Raw genomic sequence first — 20,370 nt, forward strand, 5'->3', positions numbered from 1 at the left:
TGACAAACCTGGATAACTGCATTAATATTTGCAACCACACATCTTTCAAATATTACGAAAAACACACTGGTTTTAGTGTTTTTTTCGTAATATTTCAAAGAAGTGTGGTTGCAATTACTAATGAAGTTTTCTAGGTTTGTGATTACATTTGAAAATGACGAGTCAGTGCGTCGAAACTAGTTATGTAACCTTTTAAAAATTTCATTGTTTTAGTGCTAGCAGCTTAATACACTATTGGCCATTGCAATTGCTACACCACGAAGACGACGTGCTACAGACGCGAAATTTAACCGACAGGAAGAAGATGCTGTGATACGCAAATGATCAGCTTTTCAGAGCATTCACACAAGGTTGGGGCCGGTGGCGACACCTACAACGTGCTGACATGAGGAAAGTTTCCAACCGGTTTCTCATGCAGAAACAGCAGTTGATCGGGGTTGCCTGGTGAAACGTTGTTGTGATGCCTCGTGTAAGGAGGAGAAATGCGTAGCATCACGTTTCCGACTTTGGTAAAGGTCGGATTGTAGCCTATCGCGATTGCGGATTATCGTATCGCGACATTGCTGCTCGCGTTGGTCGAGATCCAATGACTGTTAGCATAATATGGAATCGGTGGGTTCAGGAGGGTAATCCGGTACGCCGTGCTGGATCCCAACGGCCTCGTATCACTAGCAGTCGAGATGACAGGCATCTTATCCGCATGGCTGTAACGGATCGTGCAGCCACGTCTCGATCCCTGAGTCAACAGATGGGGCCGTTTGCAAGACAACAAACATCTGCACGAACAGTTCGACGACGTTTGCAGCAGCATGGACTATCAGCTCGGAGACCACGCCTGCGGTTACCCTTGACGCTGCATCACAGACAGGAGCGCCAGCGATGGTGTACTCAGCGACGAACCTGGGTGCACGAATGGCAAAACGTCATTTTTTCGGATGAATCCAGGTTCTGTTTACAGCATCATGATGGTCGCATCCGTGTTTGGCGACATCGCGGTGAACGCACATTGGAAGCGTGTATTCGTCATCGCCATACTGGCGTATCACCTGACGTGATGGTATGGGGTGCTATTGCTTAAACGACTCGGTCATCTCTTGTTCGCACTGACGGCACTTTGAACAGTGGTCGTTACATTTCAGATGTGTTACGACCCGTGGCTCTACCCTTCATTCGATCCCTGCGAAACCCTACATTTCAGCATGATAATGCACGACCGCATGTTGCAGGTCCTGTACGGACCTTTCTGGATACAGAAAATGTTCGACTGCTACTCTGGCCAGCACGTTCTCCAGATCTCTCACCAATTGAAAACGTCTGGTCAATGGTGGCCGAGCAACTGGCTCGTCACAATACGCCAGTCACTACTCTTGACGAACTGTGGTATCGTGTTGAAGCTGCATGGGCAGCTGTACCTGTACACGCTATCCAAGCTCTGTTTGACTCCGTGCCTAGGCGTATCAAGGCCGTTATTACGGCCAGTGGTGGTTGTTCTGGGTACTGATTTCTCTATGCTCCCAAATTGCGTGAAAATGTAATCAGATGTCAGTTCTCGTATAATATATTTGTCCAATGAATACCCGTTCATCATCTGCATTTCTTCTTGGTGTAGCAATTTTAATGGCCATTAGTGTATATGGCTGATAAGGACATGGTTATTACAGTAGATTCACCAAAGAGCTGCTTATAATAAGCAATCTTTATCTCACGACAGGATGTTCTGGCTTTATCGCCATTTTCAAGTGCGTCTAGCCGCGCGGGCTAGCACCTTGCCACGTGTCGCGCGGCTCACCCCGTCGGAGGTTCGAGTCCTCCCTCGGGCATGGGTGTGTGTGTGTGTGTGTTGTCCTCAGCGTAAGTTAGTTCAGATTAGATCAAGTTGTGTGTAAGCCTAGGGACGGATGACCTCAGCAGTTTGGTCCCATAGGATCTTACCACAAATTTCCAAGTACGTCTAGATTGATGTGACGTTCATATCATGTCTTTAGGAGACAGTCTTGTAACTGTCACTGTTTTAATAAGATGGTAAATGATGTCAATATGTTGAAAATATAACCTTAATTCCGATGTGACAGTAGTTTGACGTTTCCATTCTTACGACGTTCTATGTTTATTTTCAACATACTGACAGCATTTACCATCTTATTAAAATAGTGACAGTTATAAGACAGTCGACTAACGACGTAATATGGACGTCACATCAGTCTACACGAACTTGAAAATGGCGATAAAGCCGAAACAGTCTGTCGTGAGTAGTGACTGCTTATTATAAGCAGCAATATGGTGCTTCTACTGTAATAATTTCTAGTACTGCCAATACACACCCTCAGACGGTCAATAAATTGACGGACAGACAATATTGGTGACGTGTGAGGGTCCCTTGCAGCATTGCCAACACAGAAAAATGTATTCTGCTAAACTGAAGTTATAATTTCGCTAAATGCTTATTATTGTTGTTTACCCTCCTAAAAACGAAAACCGGCCGGAGTGGCCGTGCCGCTCTAGGCGCTACAGTCTGGAACGGAGCGACCGCTACGGTCGCAGGTTCGAATCCTGCCTCGGGCATGGATGTGTCTGATGTCCTTAGGTTGGTTAGGTTTAATTAGTTCTACGTTCTAGGCGACTGATGACCTCAGAAGTTAAGTCGCATACTGCTCAGAGCCATTTGAACCATTAAAAACGAAATTTTAATGCACTGATAACTTACTTTTTCGTCATCGTCATGGCATATTATTATTATTATTACTACTACTCAAAGGAAGTTTATTAAGTTCACATTCCACTCACCACATTAATGTAGTTCAAGCCACAGTACTTCATTTCCCTCCTCACCCTGCAGTAGGTTGTCTGGTGAAGTAAGTACTGGGACCAAGAGAAGGTATCCCAGGGGGCATATGCTGTCACGGTGCCGATTTCTTGAAGAACATTCTCCGACAGCTCGTATTCGTGACAGCACTTACCGACACGGTTAAGACCAGCTCTTATTGTAACTATGCCGTTCATCATAAAAGTAGTTAGTCTATTCTCGAGAGCTGTTTTTATCAAATTTAGTTGGCTAAAGGCCCTTTCCACCTCTGCGTTGGACCGTAGTAAAACCAAAAATGTAACAGCCAGATCTGAGAGTTCTTGGAAAGAATTTAAACTGCTGGCATCTCTGTGTGACCTGATTTCATTCCAGAACGCCGCAGTATGGTTGACTTGTTTCCACTGGGCAGTAGTGAGCTTGGAGCACCGAAAATCAGTTTTTGTTACTGTACTGTCCGATAAGCCCATTTCCTTAGCCAGCGATACCATAGGTTCTTTTATCACTTTCAAGCATTCTCTTACAGCAATTAAGTATACTTTTTGCAACACTTTTACTTTTTTGGGCAAGCGGCGTTGCAGATCAGAAGCAAGGGAAACAATTTTTCACATCTTTTCCTTATGGCATTCTCAGCATCATATGAAATTTTGTTGGAAGTATTCATATCCTGCAGTAAGACTTCGACTTCGTGACCTAAGTATATACTTGGCGACTTATATTTGCCAACATCTGCTGTTAAAAGATCGCCACTATACCCTGGCACAACAATTCTCCTTACGAGCCCATTGAGTAGCAAAACAACATAGCTTAGGAGCCGTAATTGGTCTGCAGAATTTGACTGAAATTCCTTGTTTACCAGCTGACATTCTTCCAATTAAGGCTTCAGAAAAGTAAGATAAATTTTGTTTACGTCATCTCTGTACATATTATGGAGGATTTTGGCAGTACAGCATCTCAAAGTAGGTATTTAGTTCAAGCCACTGAGACAAAGCACGAGAAACAGCCTCTTAAACTGACATCCAACGTGTATTGCACTTCTGTACTATTCTCAATGGATTAGCTGCGTCATTTATTGCACTGAATAACTTACTATGAGCAATTTGACGAGATGAAGACTTGGAAAACCAAGAACACGTTTCTGACAGCAAAAATTCCAATTTCCGAGGCAAAGTTTCAGCTGGGGCAGAAGATACCGCCAGCTGCATGGAATGGCAGACACTAGGAATTAAGACAAGATGGGGAACTTCTCTTTTCAAATTCTGATACACACCATAACTGATGTCTACCACAACAGTTACTGCTGCATTGTCAGAACCCAAACCGTGCATTAAATGAATGTTCCAGCAGTATTCATTAAACTAAGATTTCAAATCATTGGTTACTGCGGCTGTGTTGCCTTCCTCTAACTCTACCATTCCCAAGAATGTGGAAACAATGCGACCTTGGGCCTCAGAAAAGTATATCACACACTCAGCTAACAATTTACTGGCATTAATGTCTGCAGATTCATCCAGAAGTACACTGAAATATCCGCATCCTATGTCCATTTTCAGACTGGCCTTGAAATGTGGGTAAATAATGTTTTTAATCATACCACTACACTTGCTTCTACGCAAAAGCATCTGAGAGACATGGTCAGCACCTATAAAACACCTTTTGAAAGGCTGCAGAGGTGAACCACAGATCTTATTGTGGAATTTGCTTTTTGAATGATTCAGTAAATCCAAAGGCGCTAATTGAAATTGCACTGGCAAAATCGACACCGCACACTAGAAGGATCGGCGGGAATCTGAACAAGCCAGTCTTTCAGTTGTTTGTTGCTAAGCCACTCTTTTCTAAACTTGTGGCTGCGTTTTTTGTCCTTCTGCTTCGACATTTTGATGAGACAACTAATTAAAAAATAAAGAAAATCACTGATAACAACGCGATTAACTGCACCATAAACATTAACAATTCAACACTACGCACTAAAACCGACTTCGGTCCCCGGTAACTTATAACTGCAATGCTAAAACCAAAGAACTAAGACTGGAAAGGATTGCTCTTTGTGTTGAAGCAGGGGAAACACTATATCAAAATCTGATTATTAAGACTTAGCTGGAGCCATATTGTCGCCACTTTAGAATTTTTCACGCTAAATATAATTTCAAATTGTATAATGGAATATGTGTCAAATGTTCCAGCTGAAACTCCACACATTTCCGGAAACTAACAAGAAAAATCAAAACTTAGAGACATCCAAATCCAAACCTAGGAGAACCTAGTATATCTAAAAGGTATATCACGGAAATTATGAATGTTAAAATAGTCAGAAATGGGGAATTCGACTCAGATCATTATCTCTCTAAGATTACAATCAAATTTCTCCCATGTAAAACAAAAAAGCGACCAAGAAAATGATCAGATGCAACACCACTACAGCTAATATTACAAAAGAAAATATAGAAAAATTTAGAGAAGAAATTGATGCAAGTAAAGAAGGTGATGGGCGTGAACTCCAGATGCAAATAACTCAATCAGCAGAGAAAACTTTAGGATTGGCCAAGAATAAAAACAAGACATGGTGGAACGAATAGTGTGAAGAAGCACTAATACAAAGAGCTCAAAAATGGAGAAAATGGAGCTGTTCGAAACAAGAGGAAGACAGTGAACAATTCAGACAACAAAGAAAAGAAACATCAAAAATAATCCAGAGAAGCAAAAGAAACTTTGAAAATTCTCAGCTTATTGAAATAGAAGAAAATTTCACCAAAAATAATACTAGAAATTTTTACCAATCTCTTAAACACATACTTAAAGGATATCAGGCACCAAGTATTTTTTTTTCAAAGATGAAAATGGCAAAGTGGGATTAAATAACAAAGAAAATTGTGAAATTTATGCCAAAATTTTTGAAAAGCTGTTAAACTGTCCATTTCCAACAGATAAATTACAATTTCCAGTGACACCTCAAAATTTAGAGGAAGATTCCCCACCAACAAGGTTAGAAATTCATGAAGCCATCAAAAAACTCAAAAATTGGTGAAGACTCCATTACAGCAGAATTATTGAAGTGGTCAGAACCAAAAATCATAAAGGATATACAACTGCTTCTTGAGAACATCCGGAGAACTGAAAAGATTCCAGTTGAATGGAAAAAGCATTAATCCACCCGCAGCATAAAAAGGGAGACAAACAAAATGTCAATAATTACAGAGGAGTGTCACTTTTGCCAGTGGCATACAAAATATTATCAAAATTTCTCCCGAACAGAGTGGTAGATACTTTAGACAAACACTGGGAGAATATCAGGGTGGTTTTCGAAAGGGAAGATCCTGTGCAGAACAAATTTTTACCTTAAAGTCAATAATTCGCCACAGAATATTCTACATCTACATACATACTCCGCAATCCACCATACGGTGCGTGGCGGAGGGTACCTCGTACCACAACTAGCATCTTCTCTCCCTGTTCCACTCCCAAACAGAACGAGGGAAAAATGGCTGCCTATATGCCTCTGTACGAGCCCTAATCTCTCTTATCTTATGCTTGTGGTCTTTCCGCGAAATGTATGTTGACGGCAGTAAAATAGTACTGCAGTCAGTCTCAAATGCTAGTTCTCTAAATTTACTCAGTAGCGATTCACGAAAAGAACGCCTCCTTTCCTCTAGAGACTCCCAGCCGAGTTTCTGAAGCATTTCCGTAACACTCGCGTGATGATCCAACCTACCAGTAACAAATCTAGCAGTCCGCCTCTGAATTGTTTCTATGTCCTCCCTCAATCCGACCTGATAGCGATCCCAAATGCTCGAGCAGTACTCAAGAATAGGTCGTATTAGTGTTTTATAAGCGGTCTCCTTTACAGATGAACCACATCTTCCAAAAATTCTACCAATGAACCGAAGACGACCATCCGCCTTCCCCACAACTGCCATTACATGCTTGTCTCACTTCATATCGCTCTGAAATGTTACGCCCAAATATTTAATCGACGTGACTGTGTCAAGCGCTACACTACTAATGGAGTATTCTAACATTACAGGATTCTTTTTCCTATTCATCTGCATTAATTTACATTTATCTATTTTTAGAGTTAGCTGCCATTCTTTACACCAATCACAAATCCTGTCCAAGTCATCTTGTATCCTCCTACAGTCACTGACCAGCAAACCAATAACAGTTGCATTTATTGATTTCAAGAAAGCATTTGATTGTATAGAGGAACAATAGATGAGGTCATTAGAGAATTTGGTGTTAAAATTAGCAAATATAATTTGTGACACACTAACAGATACAATATCTAAAGTCAAATTTATGGAAGAATCATCTCAGCCATTTGAAATAAAAACTGGTGTTAGATAAGGTGATGGTTTATCACCTTTACTGTTTAATTGTGTTCTAGCAAAAATTGTGAAGATCTGAAATTAGGAGCTAAAAAATCACAAAATTGAACCAAAAACTCTGGGAAGGAAAACAAATGGAATTAAGGTAAACTGCTTGGCTTTTGACGATGATTTTGCAGTACTTTCAGAAAACCTGACACAAGCAGTTATTCAGATAAACCTGAAAAAAACAGCAAACAGAACTGATCTCAAAATTTCAGCTGAAAAAAACAATATTCATGACAAATATAAAAAATGCGACAAAATTCATAGAAATACAAATAGGTAAAATAGTAAATAAATTTAAATATCTTGGGAGAGACTATACAACAGAATGCACTAGAAAAATCTGCAGTAGTTGTAAGAATTAACAAAATGGAAAGAGCATATGGTTTGACTACAAATATTTACAACAAGAAATATATATCTAGAAAAACAAAACTTAAACACTACACCACAGTGGTACGACCAGAATGTTTATATGGATCTGAACGCCTAACGATGAACTATAAGATGGACAGACTAGAGGTACTGGAAAGAAGGATTATTAGAAAAATAATGGGTGCAATGAAAACTGCAGATGGTTGGAAAATAAGAAGTAATGAGGAGATCTACAGAAACATAGAGAAAAAATCTGAAGTAATGGCCAAACGAAGATTAACCTTTTTCGGACACTTACGCCGAATGGATGGGAATAGACTAACGAAACAAATACTCCTATATTTCTGGAAGAAGAAATCGACAATAGCATGGATTGCAGAAGTAAGGAAAGATCTAGAAAGAAACAACATCAAAGAATCAGAATTAGCAGACAGAAACCGTTTTAAAAATAAATTACTAAATTTGGAAGGCTTTCAAAGTAGAAGAAATATGCCTGGTGATCAAAAAGTCAGTATAAATTTGAAAACTTAATAAACCACGGAATAATGTAGATAGAGAGTAAAAATTGACACACATGCTTGGAATGAATTTATTAGAACAAAAAAAAAGTTCACAAAATGTCCGACAGATGGCGCTGGACAGCAAAACTGCTACCGTGATGGGTGAGAGGTACGCCGATATGTTACAGAATCGCATCATCCCCAGCCTGGCTGATAAACACCTGCTGGAACGTACGATGTTTATGCAGGATGGCGCTCCACCCCATATTGCTAGATGCGTGAAAGATCTCTTGCGCGCGTTGTTTGGTGATAATCGTGTGCTCAGCCGCCACTTTCGTCATGCTTGGCCTCCCAGGTCCCCAGACAGTCCGTGCGATTATTGGCTTTGGGGTTACCTGAAGTCGCAAGTGTATCGTGATCGACCGACATCTCTAGGGATGCTGAAAGACAACATCCGATGCCAATGCCTCACCATAACTCCGGACGTGCTTTACAGTGCTGTTCACAACATTATTCCTAGACTACAGCTATTGTTGAGGAATGATGGTGGACATATTGAGCATTTCCTGTAAAGAACATCACCTTTGCTTTGTCTTACTTTGTCGCGCTAATTATTGCTATTCTGATCAGATGAAGCGCTATCTGTCGGACTTTTTTGAACCTTTTTTTTTGTTCTGATAAAACCCCATGTCATTCCAAGCATATGTGTCAATTTGTACCTCTCTATCTACATTAAACCGTGATTTATTCAGTTTTCAAATTTATACTGACTTTTTGATCATCCGGTAAATGGGGAACAACGTGGACAGAAGAAAGGAAGAGACTTCATGGGGAGAAAATGAGGGAACTCTGGGAAAATAGGAAACAACAACAAAGGAAGAGGAACTGAAGTTCCTAACATGATCCTGGTTGGTCGATATGGTTGGGGAAAAAAAAAGATGGAAAGGCTGAATTAAACAGAAAACTATTGTTGCAGACATCAATCCACAAATCCGTTGACCGCTAAATGCAAAATTTCACCCTCTGACAGTGTATAAAATCCGTAAAATTTAGCGGAAATTCGGTAATTTACAAGAATGATTGCCTATCGAAGTCGCAGGGTCCAAACAACACATATCGAACGTACGATTGTAAATCGATCATGCGCGTCTCGTTGCGGACATTATGATCAATTATTTGTGATCGTCATTTTCATGCGTTTTCCTTCGTTCCTTTAGTTGCTCTAAATTACATTCCTCCGAGCTTAGGAAACCCAGACTATTTCAGTCGATAGTGAGTGTGCTGTCTGGTGTTCCTGAAGTTTCTTTTAAATAAATTAGAATTTTATGGTGTCACGGGCAGTTCTGCAAAATGGTTCAAGTCATACCTCACTAACAGGAAACAAAGTGCAAGGGACTAGTGAATTAAGTCATCAGTCATCATCAGAATGGGACGAAATTACGTGTGGTGTCCCACAAGGATCCATCTTAGGGCCATTGCTTTTTCTTGTGTACATTAATGATCTCTCGTCAGTTACACTGCCAGAAGCAGAGTTCGTTTTGTTTGCAGATGACACAAGTATTGCAATAAATAGTATGTCGAGTGTAGTTCTAGAAAGATCTGCTAATGATATTTTCATGGATATTAATAAATGGTTTAAAGCCAACTCACTGAAATTAAACTTCGAAAAGACTCACTATATGCAATTCAGAATCTGTAAGAGGTTTCCACCCAACATATGCATAAAGTATGAAGAAGAGCAGATGGAAGAGGTCGACAGTCTTAAATTCATGGGATTACAACTTGATAATAAATTCAGTTGGGAGGAGCACACCACAGAACTGCAGAAACGCCTTAACAAATCTGTATTTGCAATTCGAGTGTTAGCAGACATAGGCGACATAAAAATGAAAAGCTTGCATACTTTGCCTACTTTCATTCCATAATGTCATATGTCATAATATTTTGGGGTAACTCTTCAAGTCAAACAAAAGTTTTCAGAGTCGAAAAGCGTGTAATATGTATTATTTGTGGAGTAAATTCACGGACGTCCTGTAGAAACCTCTTCAAAGAACTGGATATACTAACTACTGCCTCTCAGTATATTTACTCCTTAATGAAATTTGTCCTAAATAATATATCTCTTTTTTCAACAAACAGCTCAGTTCATACACAAAATACTAGGAACAAAAATGATGTGCACAGGGACTTAAAAGTACTTTAGTTCAAAAAGGGATCCGCTACTCAGGAACACTCATCTTCAATAATTTGCCAGCAAACATAAAAAATTTAGTTACAAATAAAGATCAGTTTAAAAGGAGCCTGAAAGACTTACTAGTGGCCAACTCCTTCTACTCCATTGGCGAATTTTTTAATAGAAACAAATGATGCATTGTATATATTCTTACTATTAGTATTGTTATTCCAGCTTAAAAAAAATTTACATGTTCCACATCCACGAGGATCTGCTCAGCACGGATCTATAGAACGAAAAACTAATCTAATCTTCGGCGGATTCTCTTACATGGAAAAATCTAATTCCATGCTTATGCAGCGTAGAAAATTGACTTTTTGTCGCAAATATGTCCAGAGCATCGTAATTCTTTTATCTCGCTGGATTCGAGACTACGCGTTGCAAGCAGCAACATCGGAAACTGATTTATCTGCAAATACCGTGTGTGACTATTTCGGGTTTTGCAGAGAAGTCTGTTATGTGGTAGTGACAGTGTATCAATTGGTGGAGTGAGTAGAGTTGTGGAAGTAGGCGAATCTCATATAATACTGTGCAGGCTTTCACGACCGGATGGTACTAATGTTGATAATTCTTCCGGGTTACATGGCCGTGGGCCATGGAATACTTCTATTCCTAACGTTTCGTCCAATACTACGTTGGACATCCTCAGAGGTATGGCTGGTCCTGTTGAGTGCTGCCGACTGACGAGTAGGGCGTCGGAGAGCGGCCTAAATACCAAGGAAAGTGGGCGTGGTCTAGCTTGCACATAGTAGCAGAGAGAAAACTAGTCACAGATAAAATGTAACTATCGATAATAGTCCGTCATAGATAAAAATCACTTATCGATTCTGTAACGCCACTGTCCATATCTCGCTTAATTTCAAGGCCTCTTCTTTTCTATTAAAATTATCTTCATGTTTATAAATTTCAATAGCCTCCATATACAGTCGTCGATAATATTTCGTGGTAACATTTAAAACTGTAGTTTCAGAAAACTTAACTACATGGTCAAGTGCATGTTCCGCAACGGCCGACTTATCTACACTCCTGGAAATTGAAATAAGAACACCGTGAATTCATTGTCCCAGGAAGGGGAAACTTTATTGACACATTCCTGGGGTCAGATACATCACATGATCACACTGACAGAACCACAGGCACATAGACACAGGCAACAGAGCATGCACAATGTCGGCACTAGTACAGTGTATATCCACCTTTCGCAGCAATGCAGGCTGCTATTCTCCCATGGAGACGATCGTAGAGATGCTGGATGTAGTCCTGTGGAACGGCTTGCCATGCCATTTCCACCTGGCGCCTCAGTTGGACCAGCGTTCGTGCTGGACGTGCAGACCGCGTGAGACGACGCTTCATCCAGTCCCAAACATGCTCAATGGGGGACAGATCCGGAGATCTTGCTGGCCAGGGTAGTTGACTTACACCTTCTAGAGCACGTTGGGTAGCACGGGATACATGCGGACGTGCATTGTCCTGTTGGAACAGCAAGTTCCCTTGCCGGTCTAGGAATGGTAGAACGATGGGTTCGATGACGGTTTGGATGTACCGTGCACTATTCAGTGTCCCCTCGACGATCACCAGTGGTGTACGGCCAGTGTAGGAGATCGCTCCCCACACCATGATGCCGGGTGTTGGCCCTGTGTGCCTCGGTCGTATGCAGTCCTGATTGTGGCGCTCACCTGCACGGCGCCAAACACGCATACGACCATCATTGGCACCAAGGCAGAAGCGACTCTCATCGCTGAAGACGACACGTCTCCATTCGTCCCTCCATTCACGCCTGTCGCGACACCACTGGAGGCGGGCTGCACGATGTTGGGGCGTGAGCGGAAGACGGCCTAACGGTGTGCGGGACCGTAGCCCAGCTTCATGCAGACGGTTGCGAATGGTCCTCGCCGATACCCCAGGAGCAACAGTGTCCCTAATTTGCTGGGAAGTGGCGGTGCGGTCCCCTACGGCACTGCGTAGGATCCTACGGTCTTGGCGTGCATCCGTGCGTCGCTGCGGTCCGGTCCCAGGTCGACGGGCACGTGCACCTTCCGCCGACCACTGGCGACAACATCGATGTACTGTGGAGACCTCACGCCCCACGTGTTGAGCAATTCGGCGGTACGTCCACCCGGCCTCCCGCATGCCCACTATACGCCCTCGCTCAAAGTCCGTCAACTGCACATACGGTTCACGTCCACGCTGTCGCGGCATGCTACCAGTGTTAAAGACTGCGATGGAGCTCCGTATGCCACGGCAAACTGGCTGACACTGACGGCGGCGGTGCACAAATGCTGCGCAGCTAGCGCCATTCGACGGCCAACACCGCGGTTCCTGGTGTGTCCGCTGTGCCGTGCGTGTGATCATTGCTTGTACAGCCCTCTCGCAGTGTCCGGAGCAAGTATGGGTCTGACACACCGGTGTCAATGTGTTCTTTTTTCCATTTCCAGGAGTGTATTTTACCCAGTCGGCAAAGACTTTTATGTTCCTTTACCCTCGTATTCACACTTCTTTTCGTAGTAACAATTTAGACCTTGCCACAGGTACACGGAATTTTATACACACCACTAGATGATAATGGTGGCCTTCTATCTTTAACAGAACGAAGTACTTGTCCTTTTTTTTCTGGTAGGTTTGAATACCAGTTTCACTTTACGTTTCAGCAAAATTTTGCCGATTCGATCTGTAACCTTACTAATGAAAGGTAAAGACACCGTGTTCTTCCATTGTTGTGTACCATCCTTGTCCTTTGGCCTGCTATAATTAGGTCTTAAAACTCTATTAATTTCTTTGTTAGAGTACCCATTCTTTTCGAAGGCCTGTTTCAGATTATTCAGTTCCGTATCCAGATGTTCCGGCGTACAAATCCGTTTTTCCCTGTCCACTAAACTTTTGATTACACCTCTTTTTTGTTGTGGGTGATGATTGGAGTTCTTATGTAAGTATCTATCAGTGTGTGTGCTCTTCCGATGGCAGTCGGCAGGACTCAACAGGACCAGCCAAACCTCTGAGGATGTCCAACGTAGTATTGGACGAAACGTTAGGAATAGAAGTATTCCATGGACCACGGCCATATAACGCGGAAGAATTATCAACAATAGAATCTCATATAGCTATAAGGAAGAGGAACCAAAGAGGACGACCTTCAAAGAGTGAAATAGATCATATTTGGGTATTTGGTGGATTAGAAAGAGAGTCCTGGAAGTGTTTCGTTGTGAGAGTATTGTCCCGAGACAAGGTCACATTAGTGGGTCTGATAAAGCACTTCATGCTGCCTGGTACTAAAGACATTACAGACGGATTTCAGTCCTGCAAGACTCTGAAAGCTGAAGGATTCGACCACGAATTCGTGAAACAAGGAGTTCGTGTCTTCGGAAGACCCCAGTGTGCACACGTACAATGCCGAGCGCCTAAGGAAATTTGTGAAGTCTTCCATTAAAAGAGAAGGGCGTCCAGGACAAAGGGACGAACTGTACTTGTTTCAGTATCTCTATTTACACAACTTGCGTTTGCGTGATCATGGCAGAGTTTACCCTGGCTATGGCAAAAAGGGAATTGTCCCTGTAGCGCACACATCACATGGACTTTCACATGACGACAACACCGACGACGTAACATTAGCGACAGCCCCGGACGGTGCACAAGTCCCGCCCAATCACCCCCCTCCACACCAATCCATATCCTAAGCTCCGCCCATGGTGTGCCGCATGTTCCAACGTCAAAGTTGTTCGTATCACAGATATGCCAGTCATAACAAGGGAGAGAGTCAGTAGTTAGTACGAAATACAGTTTTTCTGGTACCATTGTGAAAAGAATTCAAATGGCTCTGAGCACTATGCGACTTAACTTCTAAGGTCATCAGTCGCCTAGAACTTAGAACTAATTAAACCTAACTAACCTAAGGACATCACACACAGCCATGCCCGAGGCAGGATTCGAACCTGCGACCGTAGCGGTCGCGCGGTTCCAGACTGTAGCGCCTTTAACCGCTTGGCCACCACGGCCGGCGTGTAAAGAATTAGAAATATGTTCATTGAATATGCGAGTTGAAAAATCATCAGTAAGAAAGAAAAAGAAAAATGGTATCCACACTGTCTATTTTATTTCATGAACTTTCATCTGCACTATATCAAAAAATCTGATATTTGTTAACTGCACTGAGCGCAAATTTCCGTCACCTCGCGTAGTGTAAGAAATTCTGTTGGGAAATATTAATTGGTAGTATCGCCAAGGATGCTGTCCATTATCTCTATTGTCTAAAGTCAATGTTGTGCATAAACAAGGCAAAGTCGATGTCTTGGTTTGTTTCTGATTACCTCATTAAGACTAAAAGAATATAAGAGTGGGATAATGTAGAAATGCGTAATGCGAGCAGTCAGATATTTATACTGTGGCATTCTTCATTTATATTTGCCTGTGTAATGGGTGAATTTTTGCTTGTGAACTCTTATGACTGCTTGCTTATAGCACACACGAAATTACTTTGAGTTCTTCTTCAGTGTTTGAGAGCTTTAGAGCTGGCTATTGTTAATGTACATAATTTCGTCAGTGTCATTCCAACACATCTTATCGTACTTTAATGTCTGTTAGATATCAGTTTCGACAGCAGTTGGCCACAACAGTCAAGATTAGGTACCTTGTGTAAGATAACTTTATTGAGAGTGCATATCTGTTGTTGTTGTTGTTGTTGTGGTCTTCAGTCCTGAGACTGGTTTGATGCAGCTCTCCATGCTACTCTATCCTGTGCAAGCTTCTTCATCTCCCAGTACCAACGGCAACCTACATCCTTCTGAATCTGCTTAGTGTATTCATCTCTTGGTCTCCCCCTACGAGTTTTACGCTCCACGCTGCCCTTCAATACTAAATTGGTGATCCTTCATGCCTCAGAACATGTCCTACCAACCGATCCCTTCTTCTGGTCAAGTTGTGCCACAAACTTCTCTTCTGCCCAATCCTATTCAATACCTCCTCATTAGTTACGTGATCTACCCACCTTATCTTCAGCATTCTTCTGTGCATATCTATGTTTCATTTTGACAGTATTACACAAACCGCTAAGAAGTACTAACAGCACAACACTGCTAGTATGAACAACCGCGGTAAAACAAAAAACGACGAACAAAAGCACGACAGCGACGAGGACTACCAAAGATCATATTGATGGGCGATTGGTTGGTGTGGTGGGGGGTTGGTGTGGAGGGGGGGTAAATGGGCGTGGCTTGTGCAAATGTCCGGGGCTGTCGCTAACGCTTCCTGAAAGTAAGTCGTCTCCATTGTTATTACAAGTATTTTTTTTTAACGCTCTTCTTTTGTTGTTGCTGTAGTGACCACCGTAAACATACTCATAACGCCCGCGAAGAGAGAGTCGCATGATCGATTTACAATGGCATGTTCGATAAGTGCCGCTTGCACCCCGCGACTTCGATAGGCAATCATACTTGGAAATTAACGGAAATTCCGCTAACTTGGCAACCCTGGTCCCTCGACCACGGCCGCCTGGCCGCTGGAGGCGTAGCTCACCTGGAGGGAAGTTGTGCGGCCTGGAATAGGCCGCCTTGACCAGGTACAACAGAAGCGCCACGGCAACGCCGGCCAGCACGAGCTCCGCAGACACCATGACGGCGACTTCGGGACTGGACAGCTCCCGGCACATTTTAAACAGGCCGCAGCTTCCCCCACAACGCCTGGCGCGCCACGTGATTACGTACGACAGCGCAGATGATCCGCAAAACAAAACAGCTCTCCGCGACACCACTGCGAATCTGAGATGTCGCGTGACGTCCCACTGACTCCTGGCCTCTGGGCCAGCGCGACAACGTCATAGCCATAACACTAACATTCCTGTCACGCTTGTATCGGCGGCTCCGCTGCCAGTTATGCCCGCACAACCACCGTCGTCGCAACTGCACTGATGCTTCGAGTTCCCCCCTTCGGGAGCGGAGCTGATCTCACAAGTTTGCGTCTTTTTTTTTTTTTTTTTTTTTTTTTTTTTGTCATCAGTCTACTGACTGGTTTGATGCGGCCCGCCACGAATTCCTTTCCTGTGCTAACCTCTTCATCTCAGAGTAGCACTTGCAACCTACGTCCTCAATTATTTGCTCGACGTATTCCAATCTCTGTCTGCCTCTGCAGTTTTTGCACTCTACAGCTCCCTCTAGTACCATGGAAGTCATTCCCTCATGTCTTAGCAGATGTCCTATCATCCTGTCCCCTTCTCCTTATCAGTGTTTTCCACATATTCCTGTCCTCTCCGATTCTGCGTAGAACCTCCTCATTCCTTACCTTATCAGTCCACCTAATTTTCAACATTCGTCTATAGCACCACATCTCAAATGCTTCGATTCTCTTCTGTTCCGGTTTTCCCACAGTCCATGTTTCACTACCATACAATGCTGTACTCCAGACGTACATCCTCAGAAATTTCTTCCTCAAATTAAGGCCGGTATTTGATATTAGTAGTTTTCTCTTGGCCAGAAATGCCTTTTTTGCCATAGCGAGTCTGCTTTTGATGTCCTCCTTGCTCCGTCCGTCATTGGTTATTTTACTGCCTAGGTAGCAGAATTCCTTAACTTCATTGACTTCGTGACCATCAATCCTGAGGTTAAGTTTCTCGCTGTTCTCATTTCTACTACTTCTCATTACCTTCGTCTTTCTCCGATTTACTCTCAAACCATACTGTGTACTCATTAGACTGTTCATTCCGTTCAGCAGTTCATTTAATTATTCTCCACTTTCACTCAGGATAGCAATGTCATCAGCGAATCGTATCATTGATATCCTTTCACCTTGTATTTTAATTCCACTCCTGAAGCTTTCTTTTATTTCCAGCAATGCTTCCTCGATGTACAGATTGAAGAGTAGGGGCGAAAGGCTACAGCCTTGTCTTACACCCTTCTTAATACGAGCACTTCGTTCCTGATCGTCCACTCTTATTATTCCCTCTTGGTTGTTGTACATATTGTATATGACCCGTCTCTCCCTATAGCTTACCCCTACTTTTTTCAGTATCTCGAACAGCTTGCACCATTTTATATTGTCGAACGCTTTTTCCAGGTCGACAAATACTATGAAAGTGTTTTGATTTTTCTTTAGCCTTGCTTCCATTATTAGCCGTAACGTCAGAATTGCCTCTCTCGTCCCTTTACTTTTCCTAAAGCCAAACTGATCGTCTCCTAGCGCATTCTCAATTTTCTTTTTCATTCTTCTGTATATTATTCTTGTAAGCAGCTTCGATGCGTGATCTTTTAAGCTGATTGTGCGATAATTCTCGCACTTGTCAGCTCTTGCCGTCTTCGGAATTGTGTGGATGATGCTTTTCCGAAAGTCGGAGCAACGTGATAGTCTTTTTGTTGCCACTTCCCCCAATGATTTTAGAAATTCTGATGGAATGTTATCTACTCGTCTGCCTTATTTGACCGTAAGTCATCCAAAGCTCTTTTAAATTCCGATTCTAATACTGGATCCCCTATCTCCTCTAAATCGACTCCTGTTTCTTCTTCTATCACATCAGGCAAATCTTCACCCTCATAGAGGCTTTCAATGTATTCTTTCCACCTATCTGCTCTCTCCTCTGCATTTAACAGTGGAATTCCCGTTGCACTCTTAATGTTACCACCGTTGCTTTTAATGTCACCAAAGGTTGCTTTGACTTTCCTGTATGCTGAGTCTGTCCTTCCGACAATCATATCTTTTTCGATGTCTTCACATTTTTCCTGCAGCCATTTCGTCTTAGCTCCCTTGCACTTCCTATTTATTTCATTCCTCAGCGACTTGTATTTCTGTATTCCTGATTTTCCCGGAACATGTTTGTACTTCCTCCTTTCATCCATCAACTGAAGTATTTCTTCTGTTACCCATGGTTTCTTCGCAGCTACCTTCTATGTACCTATGTTTTCCTTCCCAACTTCTGTTATGGCCCTTTTTAGAGATGTCCTTTCCTCTTCAACTGTACTGCCTACTGCGCTATTCCTTATTGCTGTATCTATAGCGTTAGAGAACTTCAAATGTATCTCGTTATTCCTTAGTACTTCCGTATCCCACTTCTTTTCGTATTGATTCTTCCTGACTAATGTCTTGAACTTCAGCCTACTCTTCATCACTACTATATTGTGATCTGAGTCTATATCTGCTCCTGGGTACGCCTTACAATCCAGTATCTGATTTCGGAATCTCTGTCTGACCATGACGTAATCTAATTGAAATCTTCCCGCACCTCCCGGCCTTTTCCAAGTATACCTCCTCCTCTTGTGATTCTTGAACAGGGTATTCGCTATTACTAGCTAAAACTTGTTACAGAACTCAATTAGTCTTTCTCCTCTTTCATTTCTTGTCCCAAGCCCATATTATCCTGTAGCCTTTTCTTCTACTCCTTCCCCTACAACTGCATTCCAGTCGCCCATGACTATTAGATTTTCGTCCCCCTTTACATACTGCATTACCCTTTCAATATCCTCATACACTTTCTCTATCTGTTCATCTTCAGCGTGCGACGTCGGCATGTAAACCTGAACTATAGTTGTCGGTGTTGGTCTGCTGTCGATTCTGATTAGAACAACCCGGTCACTGAACTGTTCACAGTAACACACCCTCTGCCCTACCTTCCTATTCATAACGAATTCTACACCTGTTATACCATTTTCTGCTGCTGTTGATATTACCCGATACTCATCTGACCAGAAACCTTTGTCTTCCTTCCACTTCACTTCACTGACCCCTACTATATCTAGATTGAGCCTTTGCATTTCCCTTTTCAGATTTTCTAGTTTCCCTACCACGTTCAAGCTTCTGACATTCCACGCCCCGACTCGTAGAACGTTATCCTTTCGTAGATTATTCAATCTTTTTCTCATGGTAACCTCCCCCTTGGCAGTCCCCTCCCGGAGATCCGAATGGGGGACTATTCCGGAATCTTTTGCCAATGGAGAGATCATCATGACACTTCTTCAATTACAGGCCACGTGTCCTGTGGATACACGTTCCGTGTCTTTAATGCAGTGGTTTCCATTGCCTTCTGCATCCTCATGCCGTTGATCATTGCTGATTATTCCGCCTTTAGGGGCAATTTCCCAGCCCTAGGGCAATAGAGTGCCCTGAACCTGTATCCACTCCTCCGCCCTCTTTGAGAAGGCCGTTGGCAGAATGAGGCTGACTTCTTATGCCGGAAGTCTTCGGCCGCCAATGCTGATTATTTACCAAAATTTAGGCAGTGGCGGGGATCGAACCCGGGACCGAAGACGTTTTGATTATGAATCAAAGACGCTACCCCTAGACCACGGGTACAGGGTGAAAAGTATTTAAACCGATAAACTCTGGGAGGTTGTAGGGGACATCAAAACAAATATTTGTCCCTAGTGTCATTTTTTCCTACGAGGAGTATTTAAACCAGTAGAGGAAACCAACAAGCGCTTTTTCATTTTTTATGACTAAGAGACATTAACGCAACCCAATTTCAATTACAGTAGATTTTCAAAAATGCCTCTATTGACACGTATACAAAGGTTACACCAAATAGTTCAAATGGCTCTGAGCACTATGGGACTTAACATAAAGGGTCATCAGAACTTAGAACTGCTTAAACCTAACTAACCTAAGGACATCACTCACGTCCATGCCCAAGGCAGGATTCGAACCTGCGACCGTAGCGGTCGCGCGGTTCCAGGCTGAAGCGCCGAGAACCGCTCGGTCACATCAGCCGTCAGATAATGTTCTGTCTGACACAGGCAGAAACCCCAGGAGTATCCTGAATTGTTTTTCGCTGCTGCTACTATCCAGGCAACCAGATCCTCCTCTGATGCAACAGGAGTTGCGTAAACAAGGTTGTGCATCCCTCCCCACACAAAAAAGTCCAGAGGGGACATATCTGGGGATCGAGCAGGCCACGGTACAGGACCATCTCTGCCAATCCACGTTTCTGGGAACCGTCGGTCCAGGAATCGACGCACACGACGACTGAAATGTGCCGGTACCCCGTCATGTTGGAATCACATGCGCTGTCTTGTAGGCAGCGGGACGTCTTCCAGCAATTCTGGCAATGCTCTGGCAAGAAAATTGTAATAGTGCCTACCATTTAATGGCCAAGGTAGCAGATACGGCCCAATTAAACAGCCCCCA

General features: G+C 42.8%; 1 protein-coding gene across 1 annotated transcript in view; it reads right to left on the reverse strand.

Annotated features, from left to right (window-relative positions):
* The window catches only part of LOC126109641 (probable cytochrome P450 304a1), a 131,254-nt gene extending 115,358 nt beyond the window's left edge, over positions 1–15,896 (reverse strand). Inside the window, exon 1 of the mRNA XM_049914687.1 lies at positions 15,781–15,896. Within this exon, the coding sequence (XP_049770644.1) occupies positions 15,781–15,877 (97 nt within the window). The 5' untranslated portion in view covers positions 15,878–15,896. The remainder of the gene's footprint in view (positions 1–15,780) is intronic.
* Between the last annotated feature and the right edge of the window lie 4,474 nt (positions 15,897–20,370).

The sequence above is a fragment of the Schistocerca cancellata genome, chromosome 12 (assembly GCF_023864275.1).
Source record: "Schistocerca cancellata isolate TAMUIC-IGC-003103 chromosome 12, iqSchCanc2.1, whole genome shotgun sequence".
Lineage (NCBI taxonomy): Eukaryota > Metazoa > Arthropoda > Insecta > Orthoptera > Acrididae > Schistocerca > Schistocerca cancellata.